Source organism: Salvelinus alpinus, chromosome 13 (genome assembly GCF_045679555.1).
Source record: "Salvelinus alpinus chromosome 13, SLU_Salpinus.1, whole genome shotgun sequence".
NCBI lineage: Eukaryota > Metazoa > Chordata > Actinopteri > Salmoniformes > Salmonidae > Salvelinus > Salvelinus alpinus.
Window position 1 is genome coordinate 30576770 of NC_092098.1, and position 24818 is coordinate 30601587.

The window sequence follows — 24818 nt, forward strand, 5'->3', positions numbered from 1 at the left end:
AATAATAAAATACTGCCAAACAAAATTGTGGTAGAGGTTTATTACTGTTTATAACCTTTGCTTATAAACGACCATGCCTACCTGTGGTTGTCAGTGGCATTACATATTAGCTGCAAACGTGGTAAGTATGTGTCCCTGCATCTTGTATTGTCTCCGCCAACAGAAACGTTCCGTTCTCGCTACGCGGTCTGCTTCAACACTACACGCGCGTGCGGCTGTGCTATTCACTGCGAACGACATGGAACCAAATGGGTTTACAAACGAAGTCGTCTGAACTGCTTGTGAATGAATACAATGTCCCATTTTAAGGACACGAACTCTATCCCAGACGGGTACAGGGCTCTGAACACCAGTGAATTGCAGGAGCTTTTACAAGATGAAGAAAAAATGGACCAGATCGTCCGACTCAATGAGAAGGTATTTGGTTTTACAATGTGATAACTATCGAATAAAACCACAGTTTTGCTAAATGTATCTCTCAGTTACATGTGGTTGATATTACATTTTCCAGACTATTAGGCTACATTCAAACTCAAATAGGTCTCAACATTATGTTCTCTGCTGATTTCTATAGAGCGCGAAATAATTGCTTTGATGCCTCATCGTATGGCACATCATGTAGGCTATAGGCAATGCATGAGCTGCTTTATTATCCTCCTATGACACTATATTATTGTGCGTGGCTTCCAATGAGAAAAGCCTTTAATGTTTCCCCCCACGTTATCCTTCAATCCGATAGAGTTTACGTGAATGTAAATAGTATGTACAATTGACATTGTTCACATTCCATTCGTTTTTTACAGAATGTTTTTCCATACCAATCGACCTGAACAGGGAATTCCTGCTTGCCATACAGGACATGTTCAGTGAGCAGCAGGATCAACCTATTCAAAATGCTATAAAGGCACTAAAATGTTCCTTTGAAAACATATAATCGGTCTCTCTGTCCCGCACACATGCACATTTAAATGCAAATGCACCTCATTCTGTCTTTCTGTCTTATTCCTCACTAGAACATATATTCCTAAATGTAATGTTAAATTACTAGGGCAGTTTGTTCTTGTTCTATTTGTCTTGCACAGTTCAAAAAATTGTGATTCATGGTACATAGCCCTCTGCTTGAACTCATCAGGTGTGGCATTCATTCTTGGACAGAGAGAAAATCGTTATTCATTTGGGACTGGATGCGCATGTGTCCAATTCAGATCAAGACATGACATTTGAAACCTGCCTCACTGCTGCAGCGAATGAATTAGAGAGATGTTTCCAAAGTGGTTGCATCTCACTGAGAGAGGCCATGGAATGCTCCCAAGGGACTGGATCACAATTACTTAGCTAGAGGCATGTTAGGGATTTCAGTAATGGTTGTAGTAGCAGATGCATTCGACTTGACCAAGACATTTGATTGAACATACATTTATAAAGTGTTACATGCCAGTAATAAGCTAGGCAATATGATACTGTAGGTTAGTTGAGACATTCACACACAATTCTCATTTACAGTTTGTGTAACTAAACATCAGTAGGGTGTCTGGGTATGCCCCCCTCCCATTGTTTTTCCTGCAGTTGTCATTGTTAGTTTAATAAAGCCCACATATGCATGGTTGGCTGACATGTGAGCATGTGGTAGTGGTAGTTGAACTTATTGTACGGGCTGGCTCCACAACCACGATCCACTGGTGAGCAGCGCTGACAATTCATTAACACTTTGGGGTCTCCAAGTGCAACCGCTCTGAAAGGGTCATTAATGGCACAATAATGGCACAACAATGGACGCTTGTGTATATAGCCCACCTCTCACTAGCTACTGGCTAGCTCCCTCTAGAGAATGTTCTCAGCCTCCTGACTGGCATAATTGCTATCCTCTACTGGCTCCATGGGATTTGACATGGGTAGTAAGCACTAACTGGGAAAATTAAATTACAGTCATCTGGACACTGTAACTGCTCCAGTTGAAGACACTCAGTCCCTGAGCACCTCAGCTTACCACAAATGGCAGTGAAGGAGCAGAGCAACACTCAAGCCCTTTTCCCCCAAGACAAATCTAGCTGGTAAATTCTTGCAGATTGTACAGACTTGATGGAAAATGAGCCAGTATCCTCACGCTGGCATATTAATTCATAACACATTCATCATGTTTGTATAATATATTTCCCAATATCAAATGTCAAACAATTATATTTTATACTAGGTTCTAGAGGTCGACCAATTAATCGGAATGGCCGATTAATTAGGGCCGATTTCAAGTTTTCATAACAATCGGTAATCGGTATTTTTGGACACCGATTTGCCGATTATAAAAAAAAAAAATTGTTACACCTTTATTTAACTAGGCAAGTCAGTTAAGAACACATTCTTATTTTCAATGACGGCCTAGGAACGTGGGTTAACTGCCTTATTCAGGGGCAGAACAACAGATTTTACCTTGTCAGCTCAGGGATTCGTTTTTGTAATCTTCCGGTTACTAGTCCAACGCTCTAACCACCTGCCTTACATTGCACTCCACGAGGAGCCTGTGTGGCAGGCTGACTACCTGTTACGCGAGGGCAGCAAGAAGCCAAGGTAAGTTGCTAGCTAGCATTAAACTTATCTTATAAAAAACAATCAATCTTAACATAATCACTAGTTAACTACACATGGTTGATGATATTACTAGTTTATCTAGCGTGTCCTGCGTTTCATATAATCGATGCGCCTACTTCGACAAACGGTGATGATTTAACAAGCGCATTTGCGAAAAAAGCACTGTCGTTGTACCAATGTACCTAACTATAAACATCAATGCCTTTCTTTAAAATCAAAACACAAGTATATATTTTTAAACCTGCATATTTAGTTAATATTGCCTGCTAACAGGAATTTATTAGACTTAGGGATGCCATCCTTTACATAAAATACGGAACGGCTCCGTATTTCACTGCAAGAATAAACGTTTTGTTTTCGAAATGATAGTTTACGGATTCGACCATTTTAATGACCAAAGGCTCGTATTTCTGTGTGTTATTATATTATAATTAAGTCTATGATTTGATAGAGCAGTCTGACTGAGCGATGGTAGGCAGCAGCAGGCTCGTAAGCATTCATTCAAACAGCACTTTTGTGCGTTTGCCAGCAGCTATTGCGCTGTTTAGGACTTCAAGCCTATCAACTCCCGAGATTAGGCTGGTGTAACCGATGTGAAATGGCTAGCTAGTTAGCGGGGTGCGCGCTAATAGCGTTTCAAACGTCACTAGCTCTGAGACTTGGAGTAGTTGTTCCCCTTGCTCTGCATGGGTAACGCTGCTTCGAGGGTGGCTGTTGTCGATGTGTTCCTGGTTCGAGCCCAGGTAGGGGCGAGGAGAGGGAAGGAAGCTATACTGTTACACTGGCAATACTAAGGTGCCTATAAGAACATCCAATAGTCAAAGGTTAATGAAATACAAATGGTATAGAGAGAAATAGTCCTATAATTCCTATAATAACTACAACCTAAAACTTCTTACCTGGGAATATTGAAGACTCATGTTAAAAGGAACCACCAGCTTTCATATGTTCTCATGTTCTGAGCAAAGAACTTAAACGTTAGCTTTCTTACATGGCACATATTGCACTTTTACTTTCTTCTCCAACACTTTGTTTTTGCATTATTTAAACCAAATTGAACATGTTTCATTATTTATTTGAGGCTAAATTGATTTTATTGATGTATTATATTAAGTTAAAATAAGTGTTCATTCAGTATTGTTGTAATTGTCATTATTACAAATAACAACTAAAAAAATGGCCGATTAATCGGTATTGGCTTTTTTGGTCCTCCAATAATCGGTATCGGTATCGGCGTTGAAAAATCATAATCGGTCGACCTCTACTAGGTTCACATACATTTTTATTGTATATCCAGTTTTTGTGTCTTCACAGAAACTGCCACATCAGTACATTTTCAGCTCGAGAAGTTCACACAACATTGTACTTTTTTCCAAATCTGAAGTGCCCTTCAAGTGTTTTTGTCAGTGCCGGTAAACACTGTCTGGTGGTTTGCTTTACAACCAGTGCATCATCACAAGCACAGTCCCAGGGGCTCCTGGACCTCCCCCTTGCTAAACAGGGGTAGGAGCAGCCACAGTAGGAAATGGAAGGTCTGATGCTATTCCTGTTTAGGGAAAAACGCTGGTGATTATGAATAGCCATGGATGACAGGGATTTGGAGTGAAATAAGCGGTACAGTGTCCTTGTAGTCGCAGGAAATTCAAGGGAGAACAGTGGAGCTGCAGTGTCTTTGTGTACACAGTGCTTATTTTGACTCTGGGCCAAATGCTCCGGATTCCACAGAACATGGGGCTCTGATTGCCTTGCAAATGATCATTATACAAACCACAAGTGTGAGAGAAATGAACAGTAAGACACTTGTGAAGGGACTGAAGTAGCCCAGTGTTGAGGGAGACTATTGAAAAACACTTGGAGCTAAATTACACTTTAGCAAAATCACAGGAACTGTTAGACACTGCTAGAATCTTTAGAGCACTTTCAAATGGGCTGCAAAGATTTGTGGTTTCTCTAAATTGCATGCGGGCCACACAGTGTGGCGTCATAGAAGTAGTTTAATACCCTGTAGACTTTGCCATCTTGCCTGCTGTGACGTGACAATGCAGATATTTCAAGCTGTTTCGATGACAATAATTAAGTATGCACAAAGAGGTGTGACAAGCCTAAGAGACAGGATATTGGCCCAGATACAAAAACTAGAGGGGCTCAGTTTAGAAAGTTCAAATGCATTTGGGAATGGAAAATATACTCCATAAACCTACAATGAATAACTAGACTAAATGTTAACATTCAGATTATTTTACTACATGGAATGAGTGTTTTAAATATTTAATTCTCAATTAAAATGAATACAGAAGTGGAATGCAAGAAGCAAATACCCCACATTTGGAGGATTCGTAACACAGAAAGGAAATCCAACCTCAAAGCAAACACACACAAGTCAAAATGTGTTTTAAAATCTTTTTCATGCTTATATATTTTAATTTGAACACATTTTAAAGTTACAATATTCTTAAAAGCAATCAACAAGTAATCCAGAAAAATGTAGCCTCTTGGGCATATTCTTGTTCAGATTAAGTCGTCAATGAAAAGGTATTGAAATCATTTATCACCCCACTAGATAATCTCCATAAAGTAAATCTTGACCTGACAAAGAAAAGTTGGTCAAGAAACAGTTCCAGAGAAAAGTGTTTGCACAGTATCTTGGGTAACATCTGTGGAATAAGTCACACATTTTCCTGATGACTTTCATGTCAACATGTCAGTGTCCACCGTCATTGGTTGCTTTGAAAAGTGTCACCTGACCGGCAGTAAAACGGCAGATGAGATGTTTCTCGGGGTTGAATTCTAACCTCTCAGCATCAGATGGTCACATATGCAGCCGTGATGTCCAGAGCCATGATCCAATTGAAGCCACAGTCTTTTATTCCCTGTGGCTTCCTAGTGGGCAAAAACTGGTTGAATCAACGTTGTTTCCACGTCTTTTCAATGTGATGACATTAAATCAACGTGGAAAACTGATTGGATTTGCAAAACGTCATCAACATAAGGGCATTGTGTTTTGTTCACCCAACTTTAAACCTAAATTCAATAACATGGTGAATTTGTTTCTTGATTTCACATTGAATTCACATTAGTGACAACTCAACCAAATGTAAATCAAAACTAGACGTTTAACTGACATCTATGCCCAGTTGGTTGTGACTGAGATCAGTGGAAATCATATTTCAAGCCATCACTACTTCATTAGATTATGCATTTATCATGTTGTACAGTACATCCTCCACAGCGTATTTTTTGTCATTGTAACACACAGACATACTTCTCATTTGTGTATACAGTCAGTCAGTTAGTGGTCTGAAACATCTGCATGTCCTTACATACCCAATCCTCCTGATGATGCTGAGGGAGAAGGCTGGGCCCTAAGCAGTTCTGAGAAGGCCCCTTCATTCATTTGAGAATGGGAGCCCTTGATAAAAAAGTCCCTAAGACTTTTTGTTCTTCTCCCCTATTTGATTCATCATTTTAAAGAACACAGATTAAAGCCTTGCTTATACATTGCACACTCCCCTCTCCTTTCAGCCTATCATAGCTAAATGAAATACTTTTTTCAAAGTGATTCTTCAACCTCGAAGTCTGAGACGATTAGGGGTTTAAGTATCGAAGGGGAAATAAATGTATTTTGGACCCGCAAAGCTTCTTTGATTATTACAGTGCAAGGTTTGTAAAAAGCCTGATATGTCCAGCCAGACACTTTCCACTGAACTGGATTCCCGGGAGCGATGACATAGTTTTGTAGTTGGCCAAAGTTAGAAACAGCCTTCTTCATGCTGACTGCCGAGTGAAGCTTTTAATTAGCAATTGATTATCACCCTGAGCCAGAAGTCTTGGACTCAACCCTCTTCTCAGATAAGGTGGGCAAATTTGAAATGTTCTCTCATTCCCTGTACATAGAACTGGCTCCAATTAAAGAAGAAGTCTTATCTAGCATCTTGCTCTGCGGTTTCAGCTTGCAGGAATGGAAATATTTAATCCGAAGAAGACTATATTCCCCTCCATTTTGGGAGGTGTGAGGCATACAATGCGCCTTTGCTTGGAGACCACTATGATTGGATCAGTGGTTTCGGACTTTCTCTGGCTGGGGGGTGGCATTCGCTTTGGTTTCCTGTTGCAAGAAACTCATGTGGTTTCAGTCGAGAAGTGAGGGTTATACGTAAACTCTGAAGTCGAAAGAAACCGCTGTTGAGGAGCCATTGACTGAGCATTTCAAAACTGCTGCAAGAAAACTCAGTGCTACCCAGCTGCATCAATGACAAAGATTACTATCAGTGATTGTGACTCAGTAACTTGGGAAACATACCAATACAAGCTGTAGATAATAATCCTCCCACCTAATTCCCTTTGGCCACTCTGCAACAGTACGCCCTCTCAGTCTCATTAATTTTACCTCACTTAACCCCACTTTCTGATGTCACTGAGAAGTTCTTCCTCCTTGGCTCTTTTTCAGTCTAAAGCACTTTCAACTGACCCACTTTGTTGTGTGTTTGTTCATGATGCAATGAACATAAATTCTCACATTCCTGTAAGCAAATTAATTTCAAGTGGAGGCATGCCCCATGAGGACAGCCAAACTGTTTTTGGTCATGAGCAGAGTATTAGGCAAAAAGAGGCAAAAATCTCATTATCATTTAACAAAATAAACAATTTATCCTCGGTATGCTTTGGTGAGCTCAGCCAGAGTTAACAATATCCCTGAGGTTTTAAACAGTGCAATTGGCAGCTAAAGAATTCATAATTTTACTTCAGGCAGAATAGCGAATCTCAATAAAAGCCTCCACGCTCTTTTGACTTCAGACAATTTGAGTTAACAGTGGGGTTTGTGGTTTGCCATCCTGTCTGTGCTATGCAAATTTCGTTTTAGGAACAAGATGGACGGAGCTACAGATGACAAGCCACAGAATCCCTTCATCATGCAACTGTGTTTTTCTCATTGGGTCTAAAGCGATGCATAGCAAAAATGCCACTGGACGCACCATTAGTCCTGACCACTGAACCGCTGGCATACTTTGCAATACATTTTCTAATTGTCCTTTAGTTTGGGGATTATTCCCATATATTGACACTTACTTAAATGCAAAATACATTTTTGTTTAATTGAAACCTTTCACCTCGATCAAACCGACAGCGCCATTGTGTACACCAGAAGTACATACATTTCCAATGGAATGTTGCATTTGCCTTGCACCATTGCATTGCAGGCAAACACAACCACTATTTATCCAACATATGCATCAAATTGTGTGCGTAGACTTGACAGAAATAGTAGCAAAAGGTAAATGTTGAACTTTTGTTGCACATACATTACTAGTCAAATGTTTGGACACACCTACTCATTCCAGGGTTTTTCTTTGTTTTTACTATTTTCTACATTGTAGAATAATAATGAAGACATCAAAACGATGAAATAACACATATGGAATCATGTAGTAACCAAAAAAGTGTTAAACAAATCTAAATGTATTTTATATTTTATATTCTTCAAAGTAGCCACCCTTTGCCTTGATGACAGCTTTGCACATTGTTGGCATTCTCTCAACCAGATTCATGAGGTAGTCACCTGGAATGTATTTCAATTAACAGTTGTGCCTTGTTAAAAGTTAATTAATGCGTTTGAGACAATCAATTGTGTTGTGACAAGGTAGAGTAGGTGTACAGAAGATAGCCCTATTTGGTAAAATACCAAATCCATATTATGGCAAGAACAACTCAAGTAAGCAAAGAGTGTCAGATGTGTGCGTACTGGTAGCGAAGTCAGGTGCAGGAGAGCAGAGATTTGTGAACAGGCGGACACTTTATTTAGGCAAAAGTGCAAAACGCGCAAAACAGTCACAAGAATTATGTTTAACAATAAACATCTTTGTGAAAAAAATAACACGGAAAAAACAAGCCAGTCTGGCGCGTCAACAATACACACGTAACACAAACAATCTTACACAAAGACATGATGGGGAACAGAGGAATAAATACATGTAGATTGATTGGGGAATGAAAAGCAGGTGTGCAGGGAACAAGACAAAAAAACAAATGGATACATGAAAAATGGAGCGGCGATGGCTAGAAAGCCGGTGACGTCGACCGCCGAACGCTGCCCGAACAAGGAGAGGAGCCGACTTCGGCCGGAAGTCGTGACAAAGAGAAATGACAGTCTATCATTATTTTAAGACAGTCTATCATTATTTTAAGACATTTCAATATGGAACATTTGTGAACATTTATTCAAGTGCAGTCGCAAAAACCATCAAGCGCTATGATGAAACTGGCTCTCATGAGGACCACCACAGGAAAGGAAGACCCAGAGTTACCTCTGCTGCAGAGGATAAGTTCATTAGAGTTAACTGCACCTCAGATTGCAGCCCAAATAAATGCTTCACAGAGTTCAAGTAAGAGACACATCTCAACATCAACTGTTCAGAGGAGACAGCGGGAATCAGGCCTTCATGGTCGAATTGCTGCAAAGAAACCACTACTAAAGGACACCAATAATAAGAAAATACTTGCTTGAGCCACAAGCAATGGACATTAGACCGGTGGAAATCTGTCCTTTGGTCTGATGAGTCCAAATTTGAGTTTTTTGGTTCCAACCGGCTTGTCTTTGTGAGACAGAGTAGAGGAACGGATGATCTCTGCATGTGTGGTTCCCACCGTGAAGCATGGAGGAGGAGATTGGGATGGTGCTTTGCTGGTGGCACTGTCTGTGATGTATTTAGAATTCAAGGTACACTTAACCAGCATGGCTACCACAGCATTCTGCAGCAATACGCCATCCCATCTGGTTTGCACTTAGTGGAATTATCATTGGTTTTTCAACAGGACAATGACACCTCCAGGCTGTGTAAAGGCTATTTCGCCAAGAAGGAGAGTGATGGAGTGCAGCATCAGATGACCTGAACTCCACAATCACCCGACCTCAACCTAAATGAGATGGTTTGGGATGAGTTGGACTGCAGAGTGAAGGAAAAGCAGCCAACAAGTGCTCAGCATATGTGGGAACTCCTTCAAGACTGTTGGAAAAGCATGAAATACATTCCAGGTGACTACCTCATGAAGCTGGTTGAGAGAATGCCAAGAGTGTGCAAAGCTGTCATCAAGGCAAAGGGTGGCTACTTTGAAGAATCTCAAATATAGAATATATTTTAATTTGTTTAACACTTTTTTGATTACTACATGATGCCATATGTGTTATTTCATAGTTTTGATGTCTTCACTACTATTCTACAGTGTAGAAAATAGTGAAAATTAAGAAAAACCCTTGAATGAATAGGTGTGTCAAAACTTTTGACTGGTACAATATATCCACAAAAATGTTGGATTAGATCATGGGAAAGTTTGACTGAAGAATTTATTACGCAGTATTGATGCAATGATGCTGTCGGTCTGATTGAGGCGTTAGTCTGTGGAACTGTCACTATTAATGACTCTACATGTATACATTTTCTTGCCTGTGGTATGAAGATTCTTGAAAGTGTAAGCAATAGCCTGACTTTAGTCTTGAGTTTGGTTTTTGAACAACTTTAAAGGGCTGATATGTGAAGTAAGCAAAATGTTACTTCGCTAGTGCCAAGTCATCAACTGAATCCTCCCAGTGTGTATGCCAAAGCCACAAGCGTATCATGCGGTCCATGTGTAACATGAGCGAGGCTCTTGACCAGGAATTCAAAGTCCGCTATTTGCCAGAGGTGGAAAGTCACATTGGTTTGGGAATGTGGCCTATAAGTTATTTTTTTAACATCAATTTTTATTGATCTTGTTTAACACATCTTGACTCAACCGTCACATGAAATTAAGTATCAAGTATCAAGCCCTCAGTTTTATTAACCCTGACTGGGAAAGTCCTTTGATATATTCAATATTTAGTATAGACCTACTGCTTGAAGTTCACACCTTGGAACAGGTTTTTGTTCTTAAGTAACTCACCATCAAACATTCATGTATATACAGTACACCCTTGTTCCTTCCTGTGTTTCTGGCCCTCAATGACCCTGCTGTTTCTCACAGTTTCATACTTTCCACATTGACTAACCCCTTTGCTGTTGCTTTCTCTGCTCAAACCCTGTGAGAAAACATTTTCCAGCTCAATACATTTCAAACTCAGTGTGTAGAGCATTTCCTGCAGAGTGAGGTTAACCTTGAAGATCTATTGTTGCTTGACACATTTTTTATTTAACTATGAATTCTGTGAAGGCTCAGTTGAGCAGATTTGTAAACATCAGTCTTTAAATAGCTAAATAAATATGTACATTTCTAACTGTTATGCCAACTTTAAACTCCTATTTATCAAGATGCTATAAGGTGGTTGATACACGTACACCTGTATTACTGGAATACTATTTTAAACATGGCACCCTACCATCACAGTCTGCTATTGATTCAGTTAATCCATTTACCTTTTCTTTGTGTGTGCTGAGCTGTACATTCTCAGGGTTCTGACTCCATGCCCGTCTCCAGTTTCAGGAGCTGCAGGTGGACAGAGAGATTCTGCTGACCTCCAACCGGAGTTTGGCCGAGGAGAGCCTCGCCAGGCGACCCCGCCTCAACAACGGCAAACTCCAGCTGGCTGAGAAATATAGGGATCTGACCAATCTGGCAACCGCCTGCCGTGAAAAACAGAGCCGGCTCGGTGAGTCTACATGTGACCAAGAGAGGCAGAGGAGAAAGGAAGATTGTCTCTGTTTCTGGGTGTACATGGAATATTGCTGTCAGCCATGAGTCAGGATTAAGAATATAAAAATACATCTGGATAAGAATTTATGGAAATATAATGTCTGTGTGCGGAGTGATCATAGACCAGGGAACGAGAGTTTGATGAGCTGTTGTAGCTGACTATTTTTTAGGTAAGCCGCAAATTCTACAATGGTTTATTAATAACATCTAAACAACCCCAGGGTGTGTGCCTTTGTGTCTGTGGAAACACATCACAGAGAAACAGTGTTCCATAACAACGCCCTAATGTCGGCTGTTTAATTTATGAGGCCCGCGCTGATCAGTGTCGCAACCTCTTGTGTGGATTGTTATTACATTTGACAGGTTGGTGGGTGAAATCTGCTGGCATTGTTGGGATCCAAACTCTGGACCTGGTCCATGCCCCTCCCCTCCAGTCCCGCTCATGGGTGTGAGAGGCGAAGGTGGGGTCTTGCAGAACTATTGTGTCCCCATGGGTGAGCTCAGGCAAAGGGGTTCCCACCTGGCTGTTCCACCCCTCTTTCAACACTAGCCAAGAGTAACCACTGGAGCATGTATGAAATATGACTCCTGCTCCACATGAGCCTGTTTCATTTCCCAAACAGTTAACAGGGGCGCTCCTCTGCTAAGGGACCTGTTTTTTAAAATGTTTATTCTATTTGGCCAAAAGGACTGAATATTGTGTTTCTCCTGGTTTCCTTCTTGGCAGTGTAAGAAGCTGACTGTTTTCTCACGGTCAGACAGACTCGCACATCTCAGGGTCATCTTTGACTCGCTGAATCAAAGAATATGTTATTTAAACAGACAAACAAATAAACAGAATACAAAATAACATATTTTTTCTTGTGGTACTGTTCATGCAAAATGCTGAGCTACCCACAAGGCCAAAGTAAACTAGGCAGAAACCTCAGTACCCAAAGGAGCGCCATCACTCTAACCTCCTCGGGCTGAGTAATTGCATGGTTTAGTCCGCGGTGGCCCTCATTGCCTTACCTCGTGTTTTCTAAGAGACAAAGTGGCCCCTTTTTGGGGCAGTCCTTCCGAGACTTGAGAGAGAACTTCAGTCTCGCTGTCTTGTCGTAGCCCTTTACACTCAGTTGAAAATGGCAGATTTGGGCACTAATAAGTGCTTAAATTGAAACATAGTGGCTGCACAGTAACATGCTATACATGATGCCAGAGATCTGGCTCTGCACTTCACAGCACTGTATGGGTTTTGACTGACAGAACTGCGCCCGACAAGAAGTTGGCCCCATCCCTCCCAGTAATTGGAGAACTTTAGAAATGTTTTGGGTTGGCTGAGTGAGGGAAAAGCTGTAAATTAAGATTACTCTATGTATTTGGAAAGACAAGACATTGAGGATTATAAAAAATACCGCTTGGATGTCATAAAAGGAAGCCAAACACCCGTGAGTCCAAATGTACACTTCACATTTCCAAATCATAAAACTCATGTCATATACAGTGTCAAAGTTTATGATCACCATGTTTGATGTACAGCTACAAGATGACATAGCGTCATACCCTGGGTTGTTCTGAACAGAATGAGCCTATGTTTGTTTATTGTGAAGAAAATTTGCCGCGTCACACTTCACCTGAATGCATTTATGACCTATGTTCCCTCAAAAAAAAATATCACTGAGCAAATTTCAGGTCTGCTGAGCGCAAACATGAACGTTGTGAAAACTTCCGGGACACGTTTACTGTGGACACAGGCTGTACCCGCTTTAAGAAACAGTTTTAAGTAGGCTACTATGGCTATTTGATCATAATGTAGGACTATCAGTGTGGGCCACAATCAAAAACATGCATCCCATATCATTTTAACATGGAAATAGCCGTTCACTCTTCAGCCTACAGTAGCAGCCAATGTGTGTTCAATGTAGCTCTACATTCTATGAGACCTTTGAAAAAAAACATGCAGCGCTTGACATTAACTTGTTTATAACCACTTGTCCTTCAGACAAGGAGGTAACTGAAAATGTTGTGTTGTTTGATGCAAGAAACCACTTTGCAAAATAAAATGCATCATTATTTCCATGCCGTTATTACAGAGAATAAGGCAAATCATGCTACCCTCTGCCAATTGGCTACTTAGCTTATTCAAGCTTATTCAAGTCTCAAAATACAACACTGCACCTTTAAGACAAAGAAGCTCTTTACCTGACTTGCTTTTGAAAGATGAAATGCACACGTTTTGTAGGAAGCAATCACTCACCCATTGCTGACTACAACTTATCTGTAACTGGATTAATAACTCAGTAACTAGCAAAGGATATGAACAAATGCACAACTGTGCATACTTCACTACATGTAGCTCTGGCTTTGATCTCAAAACAAGCACATCTACTCAGGACCGCTCATGCTGTAAAGACAGTCCAGCTCAAGGTGAATGGCACAGATCCATATATGGCAATCGTCTATTTGTATATAGGCCTGCTGCAGCTCTGATTGGTTATGGCGTACCGGTCTGTGTAGAGTATGGGCCTGAGTCGTGCCTGTCAATGCAATAGAATCCTACTCAGATGCATTCTCCCTACAACAAAATCTCTTGCATAGTTAGTTTTGTATACTAAGTTTTGCATTGTTCATTTTGTTTCGGTATGTTGCATTGAAAGCGACTAATATTGTGTTAATTTGATCACAATTCCCACAGTAAAGGGAAAAGTTGATAGTGTTAACTAACGGGGAAAACTCTAGAAAGTTGAGTGAAGTTCAATCTCGTGTTTCTCTGTGCGGGCTTATATTTATTCTGCATAGTAGTCCCGGGGAGCTGCGTGCCCGCGCACAGTTTAGAGGGAACATTTCTCATGTCTCCTTTCTATGCACACCAAAATTACGATCTGTTTCTCTGATTTGCCTTGTGAAACCTAACACTGAAACCTAACACACACAATCATATTTTATAACATAGCTAGTTATGTTGGCAATAGAACAAGCTTTCAAATCATGCCTACCTGTCCCAGATTGCCATTTATAATGGATCGTTTTTGGGATTGTGTAAACAACAGTAAATGTGTGAGGGTGGGTTGTGTTCTAAATGAAACGACTACAAGTGTGCTTGCTCTAGTTCCTCAATGGCACGGCTAGGAGAGCAAAAAAAATAACAATTCTTTGAGTCATAAAAGTGCATTGACATTGCTTAGGAACTGTGCACATTTGGAGACACCAGTTAGTCCTTTCACTCAAACCCTTGTAATGTTTTAGTCATATGTTGCACCTATATAGACCAAATCCCACGAGTGTAAAGGGTTAAACGGTAATCTTTGTTTGAACTCCACTCGGCTCTTCAACAACCCGGGCTCAGCGTATTGCGAATGAATTATTTAGATTATGGAAATTTAGGGGAGCACAAAACAAAGTCTAGATTAGCTATAAATCTCCCAGGTGCACCAAGTCATGCAGTAGATATGAGGACAAGCATAGGAATGAGATTGCAACACCTCCTAATCCTACTTCCATTCAATCCCACTCCCAACCTGCATTTCCCTACGGCCTCAGCCAGTGTTCTAGCATTCAAATCAAACAAGGAGATATTAATTATTTGTTGACTTTAACACCCCCCCAACTGTTGTACAGTCCAAGTGGTGCTGCAAATCTACACTACAGGTCAGTTTTAGAATACCTACTCATTCAAGGGTTTTTCTTTATTTTTACTATTTTCTACATTGTAGAATAATAGTGAAGACATCAAAACTATGAAATTAGTTATTTTATGTCAAATTCTTATTTACAATGACAGCCTACTAGGGTGGGTGGGTTAACTGCCTTGTTCAGGGTGACAGATTTTAACTTGTCAGCTCGGGGATTCGATCCAGTAACCTTTCGGTTACTAGCCCAATGCTCTAACCACTAGGCTACCTGCCACCCCTGAAATAACACATATAGAATCATGTAGTAACCAAAAAAGTGATAAACAATTCAAAATATATTTTATATTCGAGATTCTTTGAATAGCCACCCTTTGCCTTGATGACAGCTTTGCACACTATTGGCATTCTCTCAACCAGCTTCATGAGGTAGTCACCTGGAATGCATTTCAATTAACAGGTGTGCCTTGTTAAAAGTTAATTTGTGGAATTTATTTTCTTCGTTCTTGCGTTTGAGCCAATCAGTTGTGTTGTGACGGGGGGGGGGTATCTGGAGATGTGTTCTTTGGTCTGCAGTCCAAATTGGAGATTTTAGGTTCCCACCGCTGTTTCTTTGTGAGACGCGGTGTGGGTGAACGGATGATTTCTGCATGTGTATTTCCCACCGTAAAGCATGGAGGAGGAAGTGTTATGGTGTGGGGGTGCTTTGCTAGTGATTTATTTAGAATTCAAGGTACACTTAACCAGCATGGCTAACACAGCATTCTGCAGCGATACGCCATCCCATCTGGTTAGGGCTTAGTGGGACTAGGATTTGTTTTTCAACAGGACAATGACCCAACACACCGCCAGGCGTGTAAGAGCTATTTTACCAAGAAGGAGAGTGATGGAGTGCTGCATCAGATGACCTGGCCTACACAGTCCCCCGACCTCAACCAAATTGAGATGGTTTGGGATGAGTCAGACCGCAGAGTGAAGGAAAAGCAGCCAACAAGTGCTCAGCATATGTGGGAACTCCCTTGAAGACTGTTGGAAAATCATTCCAGGTGAAGCTGGTTGAGAGAATGCCAAGAGTGTGCAAAGCTGTCATCAAGGCAAAGGGTGGCTATTTGAAGAATCTCAAATATAAAATATATTTTGATTTGTTTAACACTTTCTTTGGTTACTACATGATTCCATGTGTCATTTCATAGTTTTGACATCTTCACTATTAGTCTACAATGTAGAAAATAGTAAAAAAAAAAAAAAAAAACTTTGACCGGTAGTGTATACGAAAGGCTTTTGTCTGCTGCTCTCCCACTAGCTGGTAGTTCAAAGACAATGGCACATGACTGTGTAGATAGTTGCTTCGAAAAGCCTCTTAAGGCAAACGGCCCACCCCTCAGGCTGGGTTTTTGCTGCTGTAACTGTGTGCAAACTCACCAGCTAATGGTCATGGGAAAGATTGGGCGCATAAATGCCAGCAGGAAACTGAGCAGTTGTCAGGGGATTTGGGGGTGGAAAGGGGCCTTGTCTTTGCTTAGCAGAGGCATGATGTTGACAGGACGACAGTAGAGCTGCACCAGTGGGGTATGTTAGAGCTCTTAAATGCTTTAGCAGAGCAGCAGCCGCTCGGTAGAGGAAGCCGTAAAACTCCTCTTCTTGAGCCTCATGGGTGAAACTCAGAAATATGTAACTTTTTACTCAATTGGGGATAAAGCAGGTGCTGCTCAGATCCACAGATGTTTAAATCAGTTAAATTGTTGAACACCTATTTTGATGTTTAGACGGATTTATCCATATTATTTACAGAGGAAATCTCAAAAGCATTCGATTTAAATTAACCCTCATGTACAACAGGCATGTTTTGAAGCCAATCGTTCCTCCCCTTTTATCCCCTTCTACAGCCTTAGCAGCTGTCCAATGATGGAAGGAGGGTGGAATGTTCACCTTCTTGTCACCACACACACACATACTGTCCCAACACTCCAGCTGCACCAACAAAGCAGGATGGTTGGGAGTCCGTCCTTCCTCCACAAAACATCTGATTCTCATTTGGCCAGAGAAGAGGGGAAAAGGGGGAAAAAAGGAACAATTCCTGAGGCAAGAAATCGCAGAAGAGTTACACTGTGTTCTGGCTCAACGTATTGTGTGTATTGCGTAATGCAGCTTGCTTAGAGATGGAAGACATCAAGTGCGGAATGTGGTCAAGGTTGCTGTGGTCACAGGTGGACCTGCAGCCTTTGTCTGTTTGTCTGTCACTTGTCACATCAACTTCCCACCACCAGCTCACGTTCTATTATTTTCAGCTTGTTCCCACTATTGATAATTAGTAGTGTAATAACCTTGTTAAAACCAGGTATAGAGTTTATTTGTTATAATTAATTGGTATTAGATTTAAAAGGTGATCGAATTGCTCCTGAATTGTAATGTCGTTAATGCATTTATTTTGAATAAATATTTATTTAATGTACAAGTGAATAGGTTGGTTTACTTTTAAGTTAAAATGTTGACCACTAAGGTAGCTTGTTAAGCTGTGGCCAATGGGAGAGTTGACCTCGTTAACAGGAGGCCTGGGGGAAAGAGACATTTTCAGTGTTGGTGAAGAAAAACTATAAAAGATGATGAGAAAAGTATAACAAAACCCATATCTACTGAGTTTTGAAGGGAAATACTGATTTTATTTTATAATATAGTTATTATTTTGTTAAGAAAGACTTAGTAGAGACTGAAGCTACCGACGTACCGTCTCATCGTGGAAGTATTTGACAGCTCGAGGTTAGCCTAGCATCGTGTGAGACTTGGAGAGAATTGCTTGTGGAAGATTAACAAGTTCATGTTTCTATGGGATATCTGTTGCTCCTAAGGAGTACTGTCTGCATTGATAGCTGTGCTTGCTGTGGATCTTGTGACACCTGCACGGAACTGCTATAAGTTACTTCATTGAGGAAATGTCTACGAGTAGTGAGTAACCACAACGGTGGGGTGCTTCGGGACTTTGTGTGTAGTATTTTTTTTTTTGCTCCAACGCGCTCCAACAGGTCTAAGCAAGCTTGCAAGTAATTTGGACATGGGTTGTGCACGACTCATTGGGGTTCATTATTTTTATTTATTTTGATGTGGCACATTGAAAATGTGGTAATATACATCTTGAACCTTATCTCTGTTGCATTGGTGGAGTCATTTACTGTTTCAGTGTCATTTAATGCATGGGAAAGCATATCCTTATATAATAACAAAAATCTATAATCAGTCTATCTGAAGTTAATACCCTAGCGCACACCTGTCACCATCGTTACTCGCACCTGCGCGACATCAGACTCCCCTAGACTCCATCACCTCCCTGATTACCGTCCTTATATATATGGCACTCCCTTTGGTTCCTTCCCCAGGCGTTATTGTTTCTGTTCCAGTGTCATGTCTGTGTGCTGTTAGTGGTTCTTGTTTTGTATTATATTCTGTTTGTTTTATTAAAACACTCACTTCCTGAACTTGCTTCCCAACTGTCATCGCACATCGTTACAACCCTAGCGAGTTTACAATAGGGATTCTTATTGGAGATGTCCTTCTCACCTAATGTCCCATGTTGTTCAGATATTCTAAGTAAGGTAATGTTGTGAGAGTCAAATTCGAGCCTGGTAAGAGGGTTACAGTAGTATTGACTTCCAAGTTTAGATATATTTCTCCCCCTCGTTTCAAATTACTGTCAGCACTGAGGCTTAGGCTTATTTGTGGGATTCAAAATACCCAGAAGGTGAATTCAGAGCTGTTTCCCTTTGAGTTGTGAATTTTGTTTGCGCAAGTTTGGGCTCTAACTTCTGACAGAAAGTAGGCAACAAATCTGATCTATGTATTTAGAGTTTCTTATTTTTCTCTATAGACGGCATGTGTTTCCGACGTCACCTCCTCTCTTCAGAACACACAGAAAGAAACCTGTGGTTGATGCTTCCGCCCACATTGAATGTACACAGAATGGGACTGCTGCAGAAAAGTATGCCCCCCTGCTCTACAACGTGGGCTCTTCCCACCCACAGATATCTTTCAGTGTGACTTGAGATACATCTGGAACTATTACAATAAATTACAATAAATCAGGTCATTATACATGCAAACGTGAAAAGAAGCACCAAGACAAACAAAGCCCACTTCTCTGAGTGACCATGAAGCGCAAGGCTTTTATTGGCCGCTTACACTCCCACGGCTTCAGACTGATTGGAAGCCAGCCACTTTACTGCTAGGGTGTGAGATTGCACTGTGACTGGTGGGAGTCAGTAATTAAGTCAGTTTCATTTTGGTATGTGTGTTGGTGGGGGTAGTTATCAAAGTTGGATTAAGGCTACTGAACTCCCCTTATACAGACCTTACCACATGGGGGGAGAATGGGGCCCTTTGCAGGCTTTTGTACTCAATCCCCCTGGGAATCAAACCACAACTGCCAGATAGACAAAGACAGCCCTCACGTATGTGTAACAAATGATACATAAAGTAGTTATGTAACAAATGGAGAACAGTTTTTCTCAACATTGCACATTCCAATGGGAATTGTGTACCCATAGTTTCACACAGCATTGTACGAGAGAGAGAGTAATCTCTGCAGCATGAGGAGACCTTCAGTGGCCTGAAGTCTTTTTTTTGCCCGCACCCATATTTAACTATATTCTTCCCATGACCTTGACCTTTTCGAGATCTGTTAAATCTGACGTGAGGGGGGAGGGAATTAAACATGTTAGCATTTGCCTAATTAAACATGTTAGCATTGGCCTATGTAAGGAGCTTTCCCTCCATTACCTCACACAGTGTAGGCCTGCTGTATACTGCCAAGTTGTCATAAAGAGATTGTGAAATAATTAGCTCGATGTCTAATATTTTGGGGAGCTGTAAGGAGAAAATAAAAATGCCCAACAAATGTGATATAGTGGTGAGCTGTGAAAGCACACATTGTAGGAAGATATCTAGAGACAAAATCCTTCACCTTTCAACGAGCCTGAAGGTGTAATCAATCTTGCTGGATTTGTGTTTTGAATTCTTCTCATGTTATTCTCATGTTAGCTGCTGAAGGCACTAGAAGATGCAAACGGTGTTGCTATTGTCAGACTGTAGTAAAGTAAAGATGAAGCCACTCGGCTCCAATCTGGAGTGCTAGCACTGCTCTAACCTCCTCTGCACGCACACAGTCTTCTTGGATCTGAGGAGAGCTGAGAAACCATTCTGTACAAATCTCATTACACAAGATGCTGGGGCCTCATTTATAACCGTTTCGTAAGTTTCACACTAAATATCTGCGTGCGCCATTTCTGAAAAGAATACTGACATCTAAAAATATTGAGATTTATAAACTTGGCGCATGCCATACATAGGCTATGCATGTTTTCCGTTCTAAATCAGACCTGTTGTAAAACTGCTGTGCGTGTGTGTAACATGGTGGGTTATGTGTCCACTTGACACTTCAGAAATATGTATCTGAAATACTATATTCTATTATCATATTAACATGTGTACGAGTTCACTATGTACATGTCCAGATTTATTTACAGTGCCGTCAGAAACTATTCACAACCCTTGACTTTTTTCACATTTTGTTGTGTTACAACCTGAATTTTAAATGTATAAAATTGAGATCAGTGGCGGTCGGTGACGTTTAAAATGAGGGAGGACAATTTTTATTTTATAAGCATGGCCTTATTTCTATTACAGCATATTGGATGACTGCATTCATATTCCATTAACCCAGCTCCATGTAACACCCAGCTCCATGTAACATTAGGCTACTACATGATATTCAAATTTTCCGTATACCCATCATGAGGTTGCTAAAACCTAGCCTATGAATTAAAGTTCACAACGTAGGTGCACAGGTCGAGATAAACATTTGAGTAATCAAGGTGACAAACTGTGACACATTCAATACCGCCATGCAGACTCTTTCCTGCATTTAGCTGATCTAGGGTGTACTGTAATACTTAGTACAACAGTTGCAAACAAGAGTTTCGATTGGACAAATTCATGTATGTTTATCCTCATTTTGTTTGCTTCCGTTTAACTTTTTTCAACAGAATCGGCGGAATGAATACACCCCTTGTCACGCCCTGACCGTAGAGAGCTTTTTACGTCTCTATTTTGGTTTGGTCAAGGTGTGATTTGGGTGGGCATTCTATGTAAATTTTCTATGTTTTGTATTTCTTTGTTGTTTGGCCTGGTGTGGTTCTCAATCAGAGGCAGTTGTCTCTGATTGAGAACCATACTTAGGTAGCTTTTTCCCACATGGTTTTTGTGGGTAGTTGTTTTCTGTTTTGTGTCTGCACCAGACAGAACTGTTTTCGTGTTGTTCTATTTTTGGTTATTTTGTCTCAGTGTTCAGTTTTAATAAAGAAAGCATGAACACTTACCACGCTGCTCTTTGGTCCACTCCTTCTTCAGACGACGGCCGTTACAGAACTACCCACCAGAAACGGACCAAGCAGCGTGGTAACGAGGAGCAGAGGGTTCAAACTCCTGGACTTGGGAGGAGATATTGGACGGACAGGGACAATGGAGACAGGCTGGGGAATATCGCCGCCCGAAAAAGAGCTGGAGGCAGCTAAAGCGGAGAGGCGGCGATATGAGGCAAGGCAGCGCAGCAGGAATGAGAGGCAGCGGGGGGGGGGGGAACGGGGGGATTGGCGGAGTCAGGCGATAGACCTGAGCCAACTCCCCGTGCTTACCGGAAGCAGCGTGGTACTGGTCAGGCACCGTGTTATGTGGTGAAGCGCACGGTGTCTCCAGTGCGCGCTCATAGCCCGGAGCGCTATATGCCAGCCCCCCGCAAGTGCCATGCTCCAGTGCTCCCCCACAGCCCGGTTCATCCGGTGCCTCCTCTACGCACCAGGCCTCCTGTAGGCACCAGGCTGTCTCTGCGTCTCCTCCCTCCAGAGTCGCCCTCCAGTCAGGAGCTTCCAGCGACGCCCTCCAGTCCAGAGCCTCCAGTGTTGCCCTCCAGTCAGGAGCTTCCAGCGACGCCCTCCAGTCCGGACCCTCCTGAGGCGCCCTTCAGTCCGGAGCTCCCAACGAGGGTCCCCAGTCCGGGGCCCGCTACGAGGGTCCCCAGTCCGGGGTCGGCGGCGAGGGTTCCCGCACCAGAGCCGCCACCGCGGAGAAATGCCCACCCAGACCCTCCCCTATAGGTTTAGGTTTTGCGGCCGGAGTCCGCACCTTTGGGGGGGGGTACTGTCACGCCCTGACCGTTACACCCCTGATCACATGCAAACACAGTTCACTTTGATAACAGCCACATACAAACAGCATGATCATTTTGCTCTTTATATAATTCCTTCTCGCATCTATGAGCTCTCCTACTCTCAGCTGTCGTGCACAACACAACAGCTGTCTGTGACCAGACGAAAAAACATTTCCAAGCCAAACCTTCATATCATTACCGCTAACCGCTACACACAGTCTACATTGATGTCACCATTTTAGCAAACGTCATAATCAACATAGCTACTAGAACTAACGCGTCAGTAAACCCGCTACAATAACGCAATACAGTGTACAGTCAGCAATCAGTTTAGCAGTTACCCGGTGTCAATACATTAATAAAACCAAAAGTTTACCTTTCCTTGGAAGAGTTCTAGTGTTGGATGGCCATAACCACCTAGCAAACATAGCATCACTCTCTGTTTGAGCTGGGTTTTTGAGTAGGCTGAACTAGCTAGCTGCATAGCTAAGTGAAAGTAAAAAAAATAACTAAATATAGCTAGCTCTCCCACTCTTGCTTCTCCTTCATTTTTAAATGAATAAATTTGTTCAAACTGTTCAACTATTGTATTTCTCTCACTTTGAGTCAACTACTCCCCATATATTATGCACTGCATAAATGTACGAGATTAAATGTAAATGTACTTCAGTACTAGATTCATTCTCTGATTCTTTGATTGGGTGGACAACATTTCAGTTCATGCTGCAAGAACTCTGATAGGTTGGAGGACATCCTCCGGAAGTTGTCATAATTACTGTGTAAGTCTAAGGAAGGGGGTGAGAACCATGAGCCTCCTAGGTTTTGTATTGAAGTCAGTGTACCCAGAGGGGGACGGAAACTAGCTGCCCTCTGGCTACACCATGCTGCTACCCTACAGAGTACTGTTGAGGCTACTGGAGACCTTCATTGCAAAACAGTGTGTTTTAATAAATTATTTGGTGACGTGAATATATTTAGTATAGTTATATTTATAAAGGATAACTTTTGAAATGTTTTTCACTGAGGAGGATGGTCCTCCCCTTCCTCCTGTCAGAGTGTGTGCAACTGGTCAAAGGAAGTCAGGTGCAGGAGAGCAGAGATTAGTGAACAGGCACACTTTAATCAGGCAGAGGAAAACAGCCGGACGCAACTGCGTCAACACTTTGGCCCAAGGAACAAGCGATAGCGCACAAAATCACACAACATGGTACAAAATAACAAAACCACGGGTTAACAATACCCGGCGCAAAACCAGCCTGTAGCGTCACACACGTAACGAACGAACAAAACCACACACAGACATGGGGGGAACAGAGGATAATATACATGTAGAGTAATGAGGGGATGTAAACCAGGTGTGCGGGAAAACAAGACAAAACAAATGGAAAATGAAAGGTGGAGCGGCGATGGCTAGAAGACCGGTGACGTCGACCGCCGAAAGCCACCCGAACAAGGAGAGGGACCGACTTCGGCGGGAGTAGTGACAGGAGCCTCCACTGATTTAGATTTTTTTTGTCACTGGCCTACACACAATACCCCATCATTTGTACAAATTAATTCGAAATGAAAAGCTGGAATGTCTTGAGTCAATAAGTATTCAACCCCTTTGTTATGGTAAGCCTAAACACGTTCAGGAGTAAAACATTTGCTTAACAATTCACATAATAAGTTGCATGGACTATGTGTTTAATAATAGTTTTTAACATGCTTTTCGAATGACTACCTCATCTCTGTACCCCACACATACAATTATCTGTAAGGTCCCTCAGTCGAGCAGTGAATTTCAAACACAGATTCAACCACAAAGACCAGAGAGGTTTTCCAATCCCTCGCAAAGAAGGGCACCTATTAGTCGATGGGTAAAATAAAATTAAAAGCAGACATTGAATATCCCTTTGAGCATGGTGAAGTTATAAATTACACTTTGGATGGTGTATCAATACACCCAGTCACTGCAAAGATACAGGCGTCCTTCCTAACTCAGTTGCCGGAGAGGAAGGAAACCGCTCAGGGATTTCACCATGAGGCCAATGGTGACTAAAACAGATACAGAGTTTAATGGCTGGAAAACCTGGTTCAGTTTGCTTTCCACTGGGAGATAAATTCACCTTTCAGCGGGACAATAACCCAAAACACAAGGCCAAATCTACACTGGAGTTGGTTACCAACTGAGTGGCTGAGTTAAAGTTTTGACTTAAATCTGATTGAAAATCTATGGCAAGACCTGAAAATGGTTGTCTAGCAATGATCAACAAGCGATTTGACAGAGCTTGAAAAATTATAAAATGGGCAAATGTTGCACAATCCAGGTGTGGAAAGCTCTTAGAGAGTTACCCAGAAAGACTTACAGCTGTAATCGCTGCCAACGGTGATTCTAACATGTATTCACCCAGGGGGTTAATCTAATCAAGATATAATAAATAACTAAAAAATGTAAATAAATGTTAGAATTTTTCTTCCACTTTGATATTACTGAGTATTTTGTGTACATCGTTGAAGGGAAAAAAAGACAATTTAATACATTTTAATCCCACTTTGTAACACAATCAAATTTGTCCAGGTTTACTGTATATGTGTACAGTGCCTGTTAGATATTGGAAGCATCTTGGGATGTGCTTTACTATTGTATTGCTGTAAGAGCGAGTTAGCTTGCATGCTCTAATTGTAATGGCCGCAATAACTCCCTGCTAATTCACAATGATTTTCACACTACATTTTACATATAGTCATTTAACAGACACTCTTATCCAGAGCGACTTACAGGTGCAATTAGT

At 41.5% G+C, this 24818-nt stretch overlaps 1 protein-coding gene across 1 annotated transcript in view; it reads left to right on the forward strand.

Annotated features, from left to right (window-relative positions):
• The first annotated feature begins 100 nt into the window (after positions 1 to 100).
• vps37d (VPS37D subunit of ESCRT-I) overlaps positions 101 to 24818 on the forward strand; it is a 54697-nt gene continuing 29979 nt past the window's right edge. The window contains exons 1-2 of the mRNA XM_071338940.1: positions 101 to 417; positions 11029 to 11200. Coding sequence (XP_071195041.1) covers positions 286 to 417; positions 11029 to 11200 — 304 coding nt within the window. The 5' untranslated portion in view covers positions 101 to 285. The remainder of the gene's footprint in view (positions 418 to 11028; positions 11201 to 24818) is intronic.